Source organism: Prionailurus bengalensis, chromosome X, assembly GCF_016509475.1.
Source record: "Prionailurus bengalensis isolate Pbe53 chromosome X, Fcat_Pben_1.1_paternal_pri, whole genome shotgun sequence".
In the NCBI taxonomy this organism is placed as follows: Eukaryota; Metazoa; Chordata; class Mammalia; order Carnivora; family Felidae; genus Prionailurus; species Prionailurus bengalensis.
In genome coordinates, this window is record NC_057361.1 from 59,796,509 (window position 1) to 59,815,500 (window position 18,992).

The window sequence follows — 18,992 nt, forward strand, 5'->3', positions numbered from 1 at the left end:
CCATATCCATTTTAGGATCCCATTCCATTTAGTTGTCATGTCTCATTAGTCTCTTCCAGTCTGTGATAGTTCCTCAGTCTTTCCTTGTCTTTCATCACCTTGACAGTTTTGAAGAGCTCATCAGTTATTTTGTAGAATGGCCCTCAATTTGGTTTTGTCTGATGTTTTCCCATGACTGAGATTACGCGTTATTTGCATGGATACCACACTGGCGCTGTGCACTTCTCAGTGCACTGTATCTGGGGCCACATGATGTCAATATGCTTTATTACTGGTGGTGTTAACCCTGATCATTTGGTTAAATCGCTGACTCAAGGCTCCCAAGAGGATTAATTTCTCTTTAAAGTCAAAGCCTTAAAGAAAAGAAGAGCACATATGGACATACCTGAAGCTTGGTGATGATTTCTTGCTTTGTAAGCTCCACCAACTGGCTATCTTCTACTGCAAAGGCTGGGAACGATATAACTGAAAGTAGACTAGCATCTACCTCTTTGGATGTTGAAGCCCGGGGGAGTAGTGAATTAAGGATAGACTAAAAAGAAAGAGTCAAATGTGGCACATTAGTAGTTAAGTTGGGATTATAAAACTAACAGCTTTAATTTCAAAAGATTTATGTGGAAAAGGATCATTCAGGAGAAAACCCAAAGATTATTCAATAATAATGATTCAATTATATTCAATATTGAATTCAATGATAATTCAATAATAATTTCTAAGTGAGAGCTTAGAAAACTAGTTATTTGTGTAAATTATCCATTGTCTTAACACTGTTCTCAATACTTCCCAATCCTGGATCTTAAGCAGCTACTAATGGATGAAGAATACACTAACATCATCTTGCCCATAGTCCCCTTGCTCCATTGGCCATTTAAGGGTAAAGATAAGAGAAAATGTAGCTGCTGAGAAGCAAGATGTGGAAGGCTCAGCTCCTCAACTGCTGACATTTATCTTTTCCAAGGAAAATTTCACATTTTAAAATTAGAAGATGAGTTTATATTCATTATGGGTATCTAATCAGAGTTTGAAGGCAAGGAGAAGGTCATCTTGCCAAATGAGAAGAACGTTAATCTTTCAATACAGAGAGTAACCCTAAACAAAACTGAAGATACGTATTTTTGCCACTTAAACAGTCTAATCTCCAAACATCTCAGCCCAGAGCCAACTGGGGACAAAAGAATATTTCAAAGCCACTATCAAGAAGAACACTCAAAATCACTCACCTCTGTTCTCTTGGCATATTTAGAAAAGGAGATATTCACGAGTAGAGCCCATAGACCCTTGATATGACAACAGTGGAGAATTCTGCACAGTATGGTGGGATCCCTTTACAACCATGGATGAGAGAACAGGACTGTGATCTATGTTATAGTTCATGCTATATCAGGCTTATCTCAGTATAGGAAGTTTGGATAAGACATTTTTGGCCCATGATAATAAATCAGATTATGTACTCTCAGGTCTTTTTATTCTAAAAGCCATGCTAATTCTGAGTCTGGGTAAGAATAAAATTTTCTATAATGTGGTCCATTATTCTCTTACCTGGCAGTGTTGTACTTCATCAGCCAGGACATGGATAACTGATTGGGGCCCACCTTTCACACCAAATAGGTCCAGTTCATCTAATGCTTCCAGGGCTGCCTGTGAAGGACAAAGAAAGAAAGACCATTTTTAGCAAGAGATATATTCTTCTCCCTGTACCCCAGTATCATATCAGTGCATATGAAGTCATTTTGAATATGCTCAGCAGAACAGAAAAAACAATGTAGCATTTTTTATTCCCAGGGGCCTCTGAGTTTTTCTTTACCTCCCATATTGTTCCAGAGACAGTTAAGATGGAGGTTGTAAACTTCTTTTCATGATAAAAACCCTCAACAAATTCAATATGGAAGAAACATACCTGAACATAATAAAGGCCATAAACAACAAACCCCACAGCTAACACTTGCTGTGATGAGCACTGGGTGATGTATGGAAGTGTTGAATCACTATTTTGTACACCAGAAACTAATATTACACTGTATGTTAACTAACTGGAATTCAAATAAAAACAAAAAAAACATTGAAAAATTGAAAGCTTTTCCTCTAAGATCAGGAGAAAGACAAGGATGCCCACTCTCACCACTCTTACTCAACATAATATTGGAAAATCCTAGCTAGAGCAATTAGGCAAGACAAAGAAAATGCATCCAAATTGGAAAGAAGTGGCAAAACTGTCATTATATGAAGATGATATAATCTTGTATATAGAAAATTGTAAACCTAACCCCAAACTGTTGGAACCAATCAGTGAATTCAGTAAAATTACATGATATAAAATTAACATACAAGAGTTGTCTGTACATTAATGACAAAAAATCATCTGGAAAAAGAAATAAAGAAAACTATCCCATTCACAATAGCATCAAAAGCAATAAAATACTTCAGGATAAATTTAACCAAGTACAATGAAAACTACAATACTTTGATGTAAGAAATTAAAGACACAAACAAATGGAAAGATATTTCATGTTCAATGGATTAGAAGGAATAATATCGTTAAAATGTCCTTACTACCAAAAGCCATCTATAGATATGATGCAAGCCCTATCAAAATTCCAATGGCATTTGTCACGGAAATACAAAAACAATCCTAAAATTTGTATGGAACCACAAGACACCAAATAGCCAAAGCAATCAGGAGAAAGAACAAAGCTGGAGGCATTCATGCATCCTGATTTCAAACCATACTACAGGTTCTGGGAAGACGGCGGCGTAGGAGGACGCTGGGCTCACCGCGCGTCCTGCTGATCACTTAGATTCCACCTACACCTGCCTAAATAACCCAGAAAACCGCCAGAGGATTAGCAGAACTGAGTCGCCGGAGCCAAGCACAGACTAGAGGCCCACGGAAGAGGGTAGGAAGGGCGGCGAGGCGGTGCGCGCTCCACGGACTGGCGGGAGGGAGCCGGGGCGGAGGGGCGGCTCGCCGGTCAAGCAGAGCCCCCGAGTCTGGCTGGCAAAAGCGGAGGGGCCTGACGGACTGTGTTCCGACAGCAAGCGCGACTTGGTGTCTGGGAGGTCATAAGTTAACAGCTCTGCTCGGAAAGCGGGAAGGCTGGAAGACAAAGGGAGGGAGAGCTGCTGAGCCCCTGGACGACAGAGCTCAGTTTGGTGGGGAACAAAGGCGCTCGCCAGCGCCATCTCCTCCGCCCATCCCCCAGCCAAAAATCCCAAAGGGAACAGGTTCCTGCCAGGGAAACTTGCTCGCTCCGCACAAACACCCAACTCTGTGCTTCTGCGGAGCCAAACCTCCGGCAGCGGATCTGACTCCCTCCCACTGCCACAGAGCCCCTCCTGAAGTGGATCACCTAAGGAGAAGAGAGCTAAGCCTGCCCCCCCTGTCACCGCGCACCTTGCCTACCCACCCCAGCTAATACGCCAGATCCCCAGCATCACAAGCCTGGCAGTGTGCAAGTAGCCCAGACGGGCCACGCCACCCCACAGTGAATCCAGCCCCTAGGAGAGGGGAAGAGAAGGCACACACAAGTCTGACTATGGCCCCAGCGGTGGGCTGGGGGCAGACATCAGGTCGGACTGCGGCCCCGCCCACCAACTCCAGTTATACACCACAGCACAGGGGAAGTGCCCTGCAGGTCCTCACCACGCCAGGGACTATCCAAAATGACCAAACGGAAGAATTCCACTCAGAAGAATCTCCAGGAAATAACAACAGCTAATGAGCTGATCAAAAAGGATTTAAATAATATAACAGAAAGTGAATTTAGAATAATAGTCATAAAATTAATCGCTGGGCTTGAAAACAGTATACAGGACAGCAGACAATCTCTTGCTACAGAGATCAAGGGACTAAGGAACAGTCACGAGGAGCTGAAAAACGCTTTAAACGAAATGCATAACAAAATGGAAACCACCACGTCTCGGATTGAAGAGGCAGAGGAGAGAATAGGTGCACTAGAAGATAAAGTTATGGAAAAAGAGGAAGCTGAGAAAAAGAGAGATAAAAAAATCCAGGAGTATGAGGGGAAAATTAGAGAACTAAGTGATACACTAAAAAGAAATAATATACGCATAATTGGTACCCCAGAGGAAGAAGAGAGAGGGAAAGGTGCTGAAGGAGTACTTGAAGAAATCATAGCTGAGAACTTCCCTGAACTGGGGAAGGAAAAAGGCATTGAAATCCAAGAGGCACAGAGAACTCCCTTCAGACGTAACTTGAATCGACCTTCTGCACGACATATCATAGTGAAACTGGCAAAATACAAGGATAAAGAGAAAATTCTGAAAGCAGCAAGGGGTAAACGTGCCCTCACATATAAAGGGAGACCTATAAGACTCGTGACTGATCTCTCTTTTGAAACTTGGCAGGCCAGAAAGAATTGGCACGAGATTTTCAGAGTGCTAGACAGAAAAAATATGCAGCCGAGAATCCTTTATCCAGCAAGTCTGTCATTTAGAATAGAAGGAGAGATAAAGGTCTTCCCAAACAAACAAAAACTGAAGGAATTTGTCACCACTAAACCAGCCCTACAAGAGATCCTAAGGGGGACCCTGTGAGACAAAGTACCAGAGACATCGCTACAAGCATAAAACATACAGACATCACAATGACTCTAAACCCATATCTTTCTATAATAACACTGAATGTAAATGGATTAAATGTGCCAACCAAAAGACATAGGGTATCAGAATGGATAAAAAAACAAGACCCATCTATTTGCTGTCTACAAGAGACTCATTTTAGACCTGAGGACACCTTTAGATTGAGAGTGAGGGGATGGAGAACTATTTATCATGTGACTGGAAGCCAAAAGAAAGCTGGAGTAGCCATACTTATATCAGACAAACTAAACTTTAAATTAAAGGCTGTAACAAGAGATGAAGAAGGACATTATATAATAGTTACAGGGTCTATCCATCAGGAAGAGCTAACAATTATAAATGTCTATGCACCGAATACTGGAGCCCCCAAATATATAAAACAATTACTCATAAACATAAGCAACCTTATTGATAAGAATGTGGTAATTGCAGGGGACTTTAACACCCCACTTACAGAAATGGATAGATCATCCAGACACACGGTCAATAAAGAAACAAGGGCCCTGAATGACACATTGGATCAGATGGACTTGACAGATCTATTTAGAACTCTGCATCCCAAAGCAACAGAATATACTTTCTTCTCGAGTGCACATGGAACATTCTCCAAGATAGATCACATACTGGGTCACAAAACAGCCCTTCATAAGTTTACAAGAATTGAAATTATACCATGCATACTTTCAGACCACAACGCTATGAAGCTTGAAATCAACCACAGAAAAAAGTCTGGAAAACAGCCAAAAGCATGGAGGTTAAAGAACACCCTACTAATGAATGAGTGGGTCAACCAGGCAATTAGAGAAGAAATTAAAAAATATATGGAAACAAATGAAAATGAAAATACAACAATCCAAACGCTTTGGGACGCAGCGAAGGCAGTCCTGAGAGGAAAATACATTGCAATCCAGGCCTATCTCAAGAAACAAGAAAAATCCCAAATACAAAATCTAACAGCACACCTAAAGGAACTAGAAGCAGAACAGCAAAGACACCCCAAACCCAGCAGAAGAAGAGAAATAAATAATAAAGATCAGAGCAGAAATAAACAATATAGAATCTAAAAAAACTGTAGAGCAGATCAACGAAACCAAGAGTTGGTTTTTTGAAAAAATAAACAAAATTGACAAACCTCTAGCCAGGCTTCTCAAAAAGAAAAGGGAGATGACCCAAATAGATAAAATCATGAATGAAAATGGAATGATTACAACCAATCCCTCAGAGATACAAACAATTATCAGGGAATACTATGAAAAATTATATGCCAACAAATTGGCCAACCTGGAAGAAATGGACAAATTCCTGAACACCCACACTCTTCCAAAACTCAATCAGGAGGAAATAGAAAGCTTGAACAGACCCATAACCAGCGAAGAAATTGAATCGGTTATCAAAAATCTCCCAACAAATAAGAGTCCAGGACCAGATGGCTTCCCAGGGGAGTTCTACCAGACGTTTAAAGCAGAGATAATACCTATCCTTCTCAAGCTATTCCAAGAAATAGAAAGGGAAGGAAAACTTCCAGACTCATTCTATGAAGGCAGTATTACTTTGATTCCTAAACCAGACAGAGACCCAGTAAAAAAAGAGAACTACAGGCCAATATCCCTGATGAATATGGATGCAAAAATTCTCAATAAGATACTAGCAAATCGAATTCAACGGCATATAAAAAGAATTATTCACCATGATCAAGTGGGATTCATTCCTGGGATGCAGGGCTGGTTCAACATTCGGAAATCAATCAACGTGATACATCACATTAACAAAAAAAAAGAGAAGAACCATATGATCCTGTCAATCGATGCAGAAAAGGCCTTTGACAAAATTCCAGCACCCTTTCTTAATAAAAACCCTTGAGAAAGTCGGGATAGAAGGAACATACTTAAACATCATCAAAGCCATTTATGAAAAGCCCACAGCTAACATCATCCTCAACGGGGAAAAACTGAGAGCTTTTTCCCTGAGATCAGGAACACGACAGGGATGCCCACTCTCACCGCTGTTGTTTAACATAGTGCTGGAAGTTCTAGCATCAGCAATCAGACAACAAAAGGAAATCAAAGGCATCAAAATTGGCAAAGATGAAGTCAAGCTTTCACTTTTTGCAGATGACATGATATTATACATGGAAAATCCGATAGACTCCACCAAAAGTCTGCTAGAACTGATACATGAATTCAGCAAAGTTGCAGGATACAAAATCAATGTACAGAAATCAGTTGCATTCTTATACACTAACAATGAAGCAACAGAAAGACAAATAAAGAAACTGATCCCATTCACAATTGCACCAAGAAGCATAAAATACCTAGGAATAAATCTAACCAAAGATGTAAAGGATCTGTATGCTGAAAACTATAGAAAGCTTATGAAGGAAATTGAAGAAGATTTAAAGAAATGGAAAGACATTCCCTGCTCATGGATTGGAAAAATAAATATTGTCAAAATGTCAATACTACCCAAAGCTATCTACACATTCAATGCAATCCCAATCAAAATTGCACCAGCATTCTTCTTGAAACTAGAACAAGCAATCCTAAAATTCATATGGAACCACAAAAGGCCCCGAATAGCCAAAGGAATTTTGAAGAAGAAGACCAAAGCAGGAGGCATCACAATCCCAGACTTTAGCCTCTACTACAAAGCTGTCATCATCAAGACAGCATGGTATTGGCACCAAAACAGACACATAGACCAATGGAATAGAATAGAAACCCCAGAACTAGACCCACAAACGTATGGCCAACTCATCTTTGACAAAGCAGGAAAGAACATCCAATGGAAAAAAGACAGCCTCTTTAACAAATGGTGCTGGGAGAACTGGACAGCAACATGCAGAAGGTTGAAACTAGACCACTTTCTCACACCATTCACAAACATAAACTCAAAATGGATAAAGGACCTAAATGTGAGACAGGAAACCATCAAAACCTTAGAGGAGAAAGCAGGAAAAGACCTCTCTGACCTCAGCCGTAGCAATCTCTTACTCGACACATCCCCAAAGGCAAGGGAATTAAAAGCAAAAGTGAATTACTGGGACCTTATGAAGATCAAAAGCTTCTGCACAGCAAAGGAAACAACCAACAAAACTAAAAGGCAACCAACAGAATGGGAAAAGATATTCGCAAATGACATATCGGACAAAGGGCTAGTATCCAAAATCTATAAAGAGCTCACCAAACTCCACACCCGAAAAACAAATAACCCAGTGAAGAAATGGGCAGAAAACATGAATAGACACTTCTCTAAAGAAGACATCCGGATGGCCAACAGGCACATGAAAAGAAGTTCAGCGTCGCTCCTTATCAGGGAAATACAAATCAAAACCACACTCAGATATCACCTCACGCCAGTCAGAGTGGCCAAAATGAACAAATCATATAGATGCTGGAGAGGATGTGGAGAAACGGGAACCCTCTTGCACTGTTGGTGGGAATGCAAATTGGTGCAGCCACTCTGGAAAGCAGTGTGGAGGTTCCTCAGAAAATTAAAAATAGACCTACCCTATGACCCAGCAATAGCACTGCTAGGAATTTATCCAAGGGATACAGGAGTACTGATGCATAGGGCCACTTGTACCCCAATGTTCATAGCAGCACTCTCAACAATAGCCAAATTATGGAAAGAGCCTAAATGTCCATCAACTGATGAATGGATAAAGAAATTGTGGTGTATATACACAATGGAATATTACGTGGCAATGAGAAAAAATGAAATATGGCCTTTTGTAGCAACATGGATGGAACTGGAGAGTGTGATGCTAAGTGAAATAAGCCATACAGAGAAAGACAGATACCATATGGTTTCACTCTTATGTGGATCCTGAGAAACTTAACAGGAACCCATGGGGGAGGGGAAGGAAAAAAAAAAGAGGTTAGAGTGGGAGAGAGCCAAAGCATAAGAGACTGTTAAAAACTGAGAACAAACTGAGGGTTGATGGGGGGTGGGAGGGAGGAGAGGGTGGGTGATGGGTATTGAGGAGGGCACCTTTTGGGATGAGCACTGGGTGTTGTATGGAAACCAATTTGTCAATAAATTTCATATATATATAAAAAAACCATACTACAAAGTTATAATAATTAAAATATTATGGTATGGGCATTAAAATAGACAAATAGACCAATGGAACAGAATAAAAGCCAGAAATAACCCTGCATTTACTGTCACTTAATATTTGACAAGGGAGCCAGGAACAGTCAATGCAGAAAGAATGGTCTTGAAGAGACAAATGTTGTTGGGAAAACTAGATAACTACATGCAGAAGAATGAAATTGGATCCCTACCTTATACCCTCACAATAATTAACTTAAAATGGACTAAACATAAGACCTGATACCATAAAAATTCTAGAAGAAAACATAGGAGAAAAACGTCTTTACACTGTCTTTGGCAATGATTTTTTTGGATATGACACCAAAAGCACAAGCAACAAAAGCAAAGATCAACAAGTGGTATTACATCAAACTAAAAAGTTTCTGCACAGAAAAAGATACAATTAAAAAAATGAACAGGCAACCTATGGAATAGGAGAAAATATTTACACACTGCATATCTGATAAGAGGTTAATATCCAAACTATGTAAAGAACTCATACAATTCAATAATAAGCAATTAAAAAATGAGCAGAGGAATTGAATATACATTTTTTCCAAAGAAGACATATGAACGGCCAATGGATACAAGAAAAAATGTCCAAAGTCATTAATTAACAGGGAAATACAAATCAAAACCACAACACAATATCACTTCACACCTGTAAGAATGGCTATTATCGGGTCACCTGCATGACTCGGTTAAGCAACCAACTCTTGATTTCGGCTCTGGTCATGATCTCGTGGTTCGTGGGTTTGAGCCCTGCATCAGGCTCATGAGGACAGTGCAGAGCCTGCTTGGGATTAATTCTCTCTCTCTCTCTACCTCCCTCTCTCTCTCTCTCTGCCCCTCCATGGCACACACTCTCTCTCTCTCTCTCTCTCTCTCTCTCTCTCTCTCTCAAAATAAATAAATAAACTTAAAAGAATGGCTATTATCTAAAAGACAAGTGGTAACAACTTTTGGCGTCAGAATGTGGAGAGATGGGAAACCTTGTACACTGTTGGATGGAATGCAAATTGGTTCTGTCACTATAGAAAACACTATGGGGGTCCCACAAAAACTTAAAATAGGACTATCATATGATCAACCCAGCAATTCCACTCTTGGGTATATATTCAAAAGAAATGAAAAGAGGATATCAAAGGGATATATGTACCCCCATGTTTATTGCAACATTATTCACAGAAGTCAATATATGGAAACACTAAGTGTCTGCCAACAGGTGAATGGGTAAAGAAGACGTGATACATACACACACACACACACACACACACACACACACACACACGTAATGGAATATTATTCAGCTATGAGAATGAAGGAAATCCTGCCTTTTTGTGACAATAGAGATGGACCTTGAGGGCATTATGTTAAGTGATATAAGGTAGACAGAGAAAGACAAATACTGTATTATATCACTTATATGTGTAACTTAAAAAGCCAAACTCCAAAAAAAACAGAGTAAAATGGTGGTTACCAGGGGCTGGGGGATGGAGGAATTGAGGAGATGTTGTTTAAAGGTACAAACTTGCAACCAGTAGATAAATAAGTTCTGGAGATCTAATGCACAGCATAGTGATTATAGACAACAATACTGTATTATCTAAGATTAAATATTAATTGTTCCTACCACAAAAAAGAAATGATAATTATATGATGTGATAGGGATGTTACCTAACTCTTTGGTGGTAATCATATTATAATAAAAACATATCATTCAATATGTTGTGTACTTAAAACTTGCACAATGTTATATGTCAATTACATCTCAATAAAAATGCATTTAAAAAAGATATGACATAAGATAAAGTTACAGGATTATCAAGTCAAGCATCACACTTTAAAAATAATTTGAACATGGCACAGATGTACTTGTAGTAAACCACTAGTGTGATACCAGTACATAAGAAATACCACAAGTTGTCTGGATATAAGATACTAAAATACAATAGCCATTAGGTAGTGGCGCATCACTGAGTTTCCACAGAGAAGTGAATAGCCTAAAAAGACACTATGATTGACTTAAAGATGAAAGTTACTAGTCACCAAGGCCAAAGATGAGTTTCCATGTTTTTTTTAAAAATATAATTTACTTATTAATTTCTTGCTTTTCTTGATTATAAAAGTATACCATACTTGTTATAGAATATTTTGAAAACATAAAAAGTATGGAGAAGGCAAAAAAGTCACCCAAAATAATGCTAATATTTTCGGTATGTTCCCTATTAGTTTTCTCTATGCAAATCTTTCTATAGTTGAGATCATGTTTCATATAAAATCTGGTTAGGATACTACAGTGTAAATGTTTCTTCATATTATGAAAATTCTTTATTTCAACATAATATTCTCTCATATTTATTTAACCATTTAACAACTGTTGGAAATTTAGGTTGACTTTATTGTGTGCTTTTAATTGTGTTTTATTTTTTAGGTTCCACATATAAGTGAAGTCATATGCTATTTGTCTTTCTCTGTCTGGTTTATTTCACTTAGTATAATACCCTCTACATCCATCCATATTGTCATGAATGGCAAGATTTCACTTTTTCCTATGGCTAAGTAATATTGCATTTTGTATGTGCACATGTGTATACGTATCTCATCTTTATCCATTCCTCTATAGATGGATACTTAGGTTGTTTCCATATCCTGGCTATTTTAAATAACACTGAAAAAAGATATATATATATATATATATATATATATATATATATATATATCTTTTAAAAGTCAATCTGTGTCTTTTGGCAGGAGAAACTTAAATTAGGTCATGTGTATTTATCATTATAATATGTGTGATCCTATTCCTGCTATCCTATTTTATGCCTTCTTGCTGTCTCCAGTAATAAGAGCTGAAATTAAGGCAGGAGCAGAGGGAAGGAAAAGATGGAGTCAAGTGGAAAGGCAGTGATGATGATGATAATGATGATGATGATGATGATGATGATGATGATATGTGGGATGCAGGAGAGTGAGGAGGGTTCAGGATTGACAGATGGTTCCCTGATACCGAGTTGTGTCAACTGGTGTATGGCAGGGCAAGTCCTCTCTTTGTTTTTGTAATGATAGAGAAGATGAATTTAGTTTAAGATATGTTCTCTGAGGTCTCTGTGGTATATATAGAGATATGCTACAAAAGCAGTTGGATATATAAACCCGGAGATTATGAAAGAAATCTTACCTACATGTCCATAGTTCTATGGAAGAATCTGAATTTACCTGTGTTTTAAAAGAAAAATTTGGAGGCACCTAGATGGCCTAGTTAAGCATCCAACTCTTTATTTCAGCTCAGGTCATGATCTCATGGTTTGTAAGTTCAAGACCTGCATAGGGCTCTGTGCTGATAGTGCAGAGTCTGTTTGGGATTCTCTCTCTCCCTCTCTCTCTCTGCCCTTCCTCCACTCGTGCTCTTTCTCTCTTTCAAACTAAATAAATAAACTTAAAAAAAAGAACAATTTGATGATGGTCCAAATTCACGTTAAGCCTTCATCTACGGCAAAGGTGTATGTCCTTTCCCCACACTTGGTATAAACAAAGCAAGAAAAATTACCTTTGCCATTCCAACTGAACTGGCATTCAATTCTGAGATCCCTTGGTTTGTCTTGTCTCCACGTTCCCATATCCCGAAGTCCTAGCATAAAATAATCAACATACCATTAGCAAGTCATTACTACTAAATGCTTACTAGACACATAACCCTTGAATAAAAAGCACACATAGTAGCTAATTCGCCATACATGTGTGTACCCACAATGCTTATTAAGGAGGTACCAATGAGTTGGGCTGCCCCCTAGCTATTTTCCTAGTAGCTTTATTTTTTTTATACCACAAATCTTTAATTTCACAAAACTGAAAAGCAGTCCAACTATTGCCCATTTACGATGATAAAAACTGAAACAAAAACTCTGAAACATTTTGTAAAAATTCTATTATAACATTCTTAAATCCAGTTCATACTGTTCCAATGAATCAAGTAAGATTTAAGCTCAAGGGGGGGTAGGGGGGGACAAAATATTAGAGAATTTTACCTTTTCTGAGGAGATCACAATTTCATTTCAAAAGGATATGGTGAATAGGCCCCTAGTGACTTGTGTACTTTATTACCATTGATAGAAAGCCCAAATATTTCCATTTTTTTAAACTTCTGGAATTTTATCCAGACATTTAAAATATTGGTATTTAAACTTTACATTAAAGGGCATCATACTCTGAAAACAGGCCTGCTTTAAATATAGTTTGATAATTCTGGTGGTACTTACTGAAAGAAGATTTCTTTAGCAAATACTGGTTTCATGTATTTAAAAAAATCAGCAAGACAGAATTTTAAAAATCTTAATTTACAATACATTGTAAACTGCAGACAACTGCCACATGTATCACAGACCAGCAGAGGTAAAATGTTTTTTCGAAGTATTTTATAAGACTTTGTATCTTCCTTTATTTGTTGGTTGGTATGAACTTTGCAGCCGGATCAGTTCTTCTTTTATAAGTCTGGTGATTTCTGCCTTTGCTTTCTGCACAGCCAGTTCATTGGCACTTTCAATTGCCAAGTAAATTTTCCACTCTCCTTCCTTAGGTTCTTTGCCAGGTGGGAAATATGTTCCTCTGATTGTAATTGCAGCTTCATAATATTCACTGATTCTCTGCAGAGCTTCCTTAGAGGTAACTTTCCACCTAGCAGTCTGTGGGAAGTCACTGATCTCTAATTCTTCTTCATATCTTTTAAAAGATTCATTCTGTCCACCATCTTGCCTCTCCTCTTCTTGTTTCTCCAAAGGCACATAATTGAGCTTAGCATTGATCTTTTCAGCAAGTTGCTCTGCAATGGTTTTTGCAGACACAGTGGGAGCCAGGATGGTGCCGCCTCTGAGAATTGCATTGGTGGCCTGTTGCATCACATCTACCTGAGACTCAATACCCAAATTCTTCTGAGCATTGATTCTAAGAGCCAGTCTCTTAGCTATTTCTAATTTCTCAGCATTTCCCACAGTTGGAGCAGGAACACTAGATGCTCCAGGAGCAGCCATATCTTTTACTCTCTTCTTTGAATTAAACATACTTTCAATTTGTTCATCAATGTCGATTGCAGCATCCTCATCATCTGAATCTTGCAAACCGAGAGCTGCTTTTTGCAACTTCTTCCTCTCATTAGCCAAAGCTTGTTCTGTTTCATCAAATTTGAATCCCTTACCAGAGAACCCACTACTCTTTTTAATTATTTTCCCTTCAGATTTCTGCTGATCTTTGAAATCACTCCAAAGTTTCTCCAGATCAGAAGACACTGCAGTTCCTGACAATTCAAGAGCTTTAATTATGTCACCAGCATAGTGAGCTTGATCTTCTGTGATAAAAGTATACGCATAACCTTTATTGCCTGCTCTTCCAGTCCGTCCCGCTCTGTGCACATAATCCTCATAATGGTTGGGGCAGCTGTAATTTACAAGAAGCAGATGTTTCACATCTAAACCTCGGGCAGCAACAGAAGTGGCTATGAGAAGTTTGCAGGTCCCATTCTTGAAGTTATTTATGATGCTATCTCTGTCATATTGATCAATGCCTCCATGAAGAGACATGCAAGGATAAGATGCTCTCATTAAATCTTTCAGAAGACCATCTGCATGTTCCTGCTTATCCACAAATATAATGACAGATCCCAACTCTTGATAATGGCCGAGAAGCTCAAGTAACTTCAAGAACTTCTTTTCTTCTTCAATCACAATCACTTGTTCCACATCTGAGTAAACCACGCTTCTGCCTCCAACCTGCACTTCAATGGGTTTACTGAGGATTCTGCGAGCCAAAGCCTCCATAGCTCTGGGGAAAGTAGCTGAAAACATAACTGTCTGTTGGTCAGGATGGACATTATCCACAATGCGCATGACCTGTGGTTCAAAACCCATGTCAAACATTCTGTCTGCTAGGTCTAAAACAACATATGTTACTCTTCCAAGATTTGTGACCCGACCACTATTAGCTGCTAACATGTCAATCATTCGACCAGGTGTGCAAACAATAATTTCAGCACCTCTTTTCAGCTCAGCAATCTGCTCACTGATTCCTGTTCCTCCATAAACACAGACCACTCTAAGTCCCAGGGTCTTTGAAAACTTCTCACGTTCTTTAGTAATTTGTAAAGCCAGTTCTCGAGTTGGAGTCATGATGACAGCTATTGGCCCCTCTCTTTCTTCTAATGACCTCTGATCCATGATGTGTCTAAACATGGGCAACAGAAAAGCAATGGTCTTTCCGCTTCCTGTCTTGGCAATACCAATCAAATCTTGTCCAGACATTATAGCAGGAATCGCCTGGGACTGGATTGGCGTGGGTTTTTCATAGCCATGCTTTTTGAGAGAATTTAGGATCTTCATGGAAATTCCACACTGGACCCAAGATTTAATTGGTTTGGGGCAACCTTTTCCCTTGACAGTAATGCCTTCCATTTCCAACCGAAAAACATTTACCTCCTCTTGAGACATTTTTGCTAATTCTGGAACTTCAACATAAAAGTTTTTTCTGAATGGTTCATATTCAATTTTTCCATGATCCACTGGTTCTAGAAGCTTTCTCTGTTTTGTCTGGTAGCCTGTAAGGGCCGTCTGAAGATCAACTTCTTCCTCCTCTGAAGAATACTCCATGGCATCCTGGTCATTCTCCATTAGCTCACCTTTCTTCTTATCAGAATCTACCACTGCTTTTTTGGTTGTCACTACAGTGACAACTTTTGTGACTGTTGGCCCAGACTTCTTTTAATTCCCTCCACCACCCTTCACACTTCGCATATTAAACTTTTTTACTTCCTCTTTCACTTCTTCCATGTAAGCATCTAATGGATCTAACTCCTCACCCTCCATTTCATTTCCTTCCTTTTCAGCTTCTGCAGGATCATCTTCATCATCATCACCATCTTCTAAACTCCATTTTTTCCCTTGTTTCATCTCTTCTATTTCCTTTTTCAGTTCCCCAATGTTTTCCATGGCCTTTTTACGTTGCTCCTCTCGCCATTTTTCTACTCGTTCTTTTCGCTTCCTCATTTCTTCTTCCAGCTTATTCTGATCAAAGTTACCAGCATCTTTTTCTTTTTCATCCTCCTTGTCATCTGTCTTTTTTCTTCTCTTTAGAACTTTCCCCACTATTTGTTTTCTCTTTGGACCTAGACCTATTCTCAGCTTTCTTCCTTTTATTGCCAGGACTTGAGGATCTGGATCGCCGGCCTCGGCTTCTACTCCTGGAGCATCTCCTGTCTCGACTTCGAGATCTTCTTCGCTCTCGACTTCGATCTCTCTCTCTACTTCTGGAATGCCTCAGGCGCTTCCAGTCTCTTGACCGAGATCTTCTTTTATCCCTGCTAGGAGACCTCTCTCTCCTTCTATCTCTATCTCTGCTTCTGGACCGCCTGTCATCTCCACGTTTACTTCTTCTGTCAGGTGAGCGACTTCTAGATCGACTAGATCTAGATCTAGATCTAGATCGACTAGATCAAGAGCGCCCCCTTGATGCTGACCACTTCCGATAATGGCATGATTCCCGGCCCATGCTGCCGGCCGCGGGAAAAGCGGCACCCTTCAGGACAATGCGCAGGGTAACCGGACAAAAGAAGAGGCCGCGCCGCCCTCAGCTAGCTGAGCGAGGAGCAGCACTAAGAGAGAGCAGCAGCTCCAGCAGTGGCAGCCATCTGAGAGCAGCCAACGAAAACCTTTCCTAGTAGCTTTAAATTCTATTGGGATCTCTGAGACGTTGGAAGACTCCTCAACAGTTGATCAGTTCAAGAACTATAACTCAGTTCATGTAGAGAAGTGCTTCTAAAAACTTTTCATCAAAGCAGATACAGAGTTTCTAAAAGATGGAGCTTAAACAGTACCCCAGTGTTCTATCTCAATTATCTATTCTAATTTTACTCTCTATTGTCACTGACAATGTACCATGCACTAACCTATGCACTTTACACTGCTACCTTATTCAATCTTTATATTTTATAGATGATGAAACTGAGGTGCAAAGAGAAGTTAAGTGACTCACCCAAGGTCACACAGTGACAGAGCTAGGATTAGAGTCCAAGTACTCTCAGTCCAAAGTGTAAATTCTTAACCATAGCTTTATATGACCCCTTGATAATGCAAAGACAACATGTAAAATTACTTTTAAAAACTTTTTTATTTGAAAAAACTTCAGAGTTACAGAGAAGTTACAAAAACAGTACAGTGAGTTTTCATAGACCTTTCACTCAACTTCCCCTAATGTTAACACCTGACATAACCATAATACAATGGTCAAAGCTAAAAAATAAGCATTTGTACAATTCTAGTAACCAAATTATGGACTTTGTTAGGATTTCACCAGTTTTTCCACTAATAGAATTTTATGTTCCCAGATCCAATCCAGAATACCATGCTGCATTTGTCATGCCTCCTTGGTCTCTTCTCATCAGTTACGACTTCTCAAGTCTTGTCTTTCATGACCGTTACACATTCTGAAGACCAGTGGTCAGACATTTTTATAGATTTCCCTCAATTTAGGTTCACCTGATGCCTTCATTTGATTATATTAAGACTGTGCAGGGGACCGGCAGAAGATGGCGGCGTAGGAGGACGCTGGGCTCACCGCGCCTCCTGATGATCACTTCGATTCCACTTACACCTGCCTAAATAACCCAGAAAACCAAAAGAAGACTAGCAGAATGGAGTCTGCGGAGCCAAGCACAGACGAGAGGCCCACGGAAGACGGTAGGAAGCGTGGCAAGGCGGTGTGCGCTCCACGGACTGGTGGGAGGGAGCTGGGGTGGAGGGGCGGCCCACCGGCCAAGCAGAGCCCTGGAGTCTGGCTCGCAAAAGCGGAGGGGCAAGACGGAGTGTGTTCCAACAGCAAGCGGGACTTAGCATCTGGGAGGTCATAAGTAAACAGCTCTGCTCAGAAAGCGGGAAGGCTGGAGGGCAAAGGGAGGGAGAGTTGCTGAGCCCCAGGACGACAGAGCTCAGTTTGGCAGGGAACAAAGGTGCTAGCCAGCGCCATCTCCTCCGCCCATCCCCCAGCCAAAATCCCAAAGGGAACCAGTTCCTGCCAGGGAACTTGCTTGCTCCGCGCAAACACCGAAGCTGTGCTTCTGCGGAGCCACTCCTCCGGCAGCTGGTATGACTCCCTCCCGCTGCCACAGGGCCCCTCCTGAAGTGGATCACCTAAGGAGAAGCGAGCTAAGCCTGCCCCTCCTGCCCCCGTGCACCTTGCCTACCCACCCCAGCTAATACGCCAGATCCCCAGCACCACAAGCCTGGCAGTGTGCAAGTAGCCCAGACGGGCCACGCCACCCCACAGTGAATCCCGTCCCTAGGAGAGGGGAAGAGAAGGCACAGACCAGTCCGTCTGTGGCCCCAGCGTTGGGCTGGGGGCAGACATCAGGTCGGACTGTGGCCCCGCCCACCAACTCCAGTTATACACCACAGCACAGGGGAAGTGCCCTGCAGGTCCTCACCACTCCAGGGACTATCCAAAATGACCAAGCGGAAGAATTCCCCTCAGAAGAATCTCCAGGAAATAGCAACAGCTAATGAACTGATCAAAAAGGATTTAAATAATATAACAAAAAGTTAATTTAGAATAATAGTCATAAACTTAATAGCTGGGCTTGAAAACAGTATACAGGACAGCAGAGAATCTCTTGCTACAGAGATCAAGGGACTAAGGAACAATCACGAGGAGCTGAAAAGCGCTTAAACGAAATGCAAAACAAAATGGAAACGACGACAGCTCGGATTGAAGAGGCAGAGGAGAGAATAGGTGAACTAGAAGATAAAGTTATGGAAAAAGAGGAAGCTGAGAAAAAGAGAGATAAAAAAATCCAGGAGTATGAGGGGAAAATTAGAGAACTAAGTGATACACTAAAAAGAAATAATATACGCATAATTGGTACCCCAGAAGAGGAAGAGAGAGGGAAAGGTGCTGAAGGGGTACTTGAAGAAATCATAGCTGAGAAATTCCCTGATCTGGGGAAGGAAAAAGGCATTGAAATCCAAGAGGCACAGAGAACTCCCTTCAGACGTAACTTGAATCGATCTTCTGCACGACATATCATAGTGAAACTGGCAAAATACAAGGATAAAGAGAAAATTCTGAAAGCAGCAAGGGGTAAACGTGCCCTCACATATAAAGGGAGACCTATAAGACTCGTGACTGATCTCTCTTTTGAAACTTGGCAGGCCAGAAAGAATTGGCACGAGATTTTCAGAGTGCTAGACAGAAAAAATATGCAGCCGAGAATCCTTTATCCAGCAAGTCTGTCATTTAGAATAGAAGGAGAGATAAAG

The 18,992-nt window shown here is 40.3% G+C and overlaps 2 protein-coding genes across 5 annotated transcripts in view; both read right to left on the reverse strand.

Moving 5' to 3' along the window:
- The window catches only part of PHKA1 (phosphorylase kinase regulatory subunit alpha 1), a 195,594-nt gene that overhangs the window by 146,346 nt on the left and 30,256 nt on the right, over window positions 1-18,992 (reverse strand). For all 4 annotated transcript variants that reach the window (XM_043569863.1, XM_043569865.1, XM_043569864.1 and 1 more), the window contains exons 6-8: window positions 12,248-12,328; window positions 1,540-1,638; window positions 386-532 (exon numbers count right to left, since the gene is read on the reverse strand). In XM_043569863.1, the coding sequence (XP_043425798.1) occupies window positions 386-532; window positions 1,540-1,638; window positions 12,248-12,328 (327 nt within the window). The remainder of the gene's footprint in view (window positions 1-385; window positions 533-1,539; window positions 1,639-12,247; window positions 12,329-18,992) is intronic.
- LOC122476943 (probable ATP-dependent RNA helicase DDX46) lies at window positions 12,607-16,502 on the reverse strand. The gene is given in 2 exon segments (XM_043569868.1): window positions 12,607-15,795; window positions 15,797-16,502. Coding segments are annotated over 2 exon segments (3,117 nt in total). The 5' UTR covers window positions 16,231-16,502; the 3' UTR covers window positions 12,607-13,112.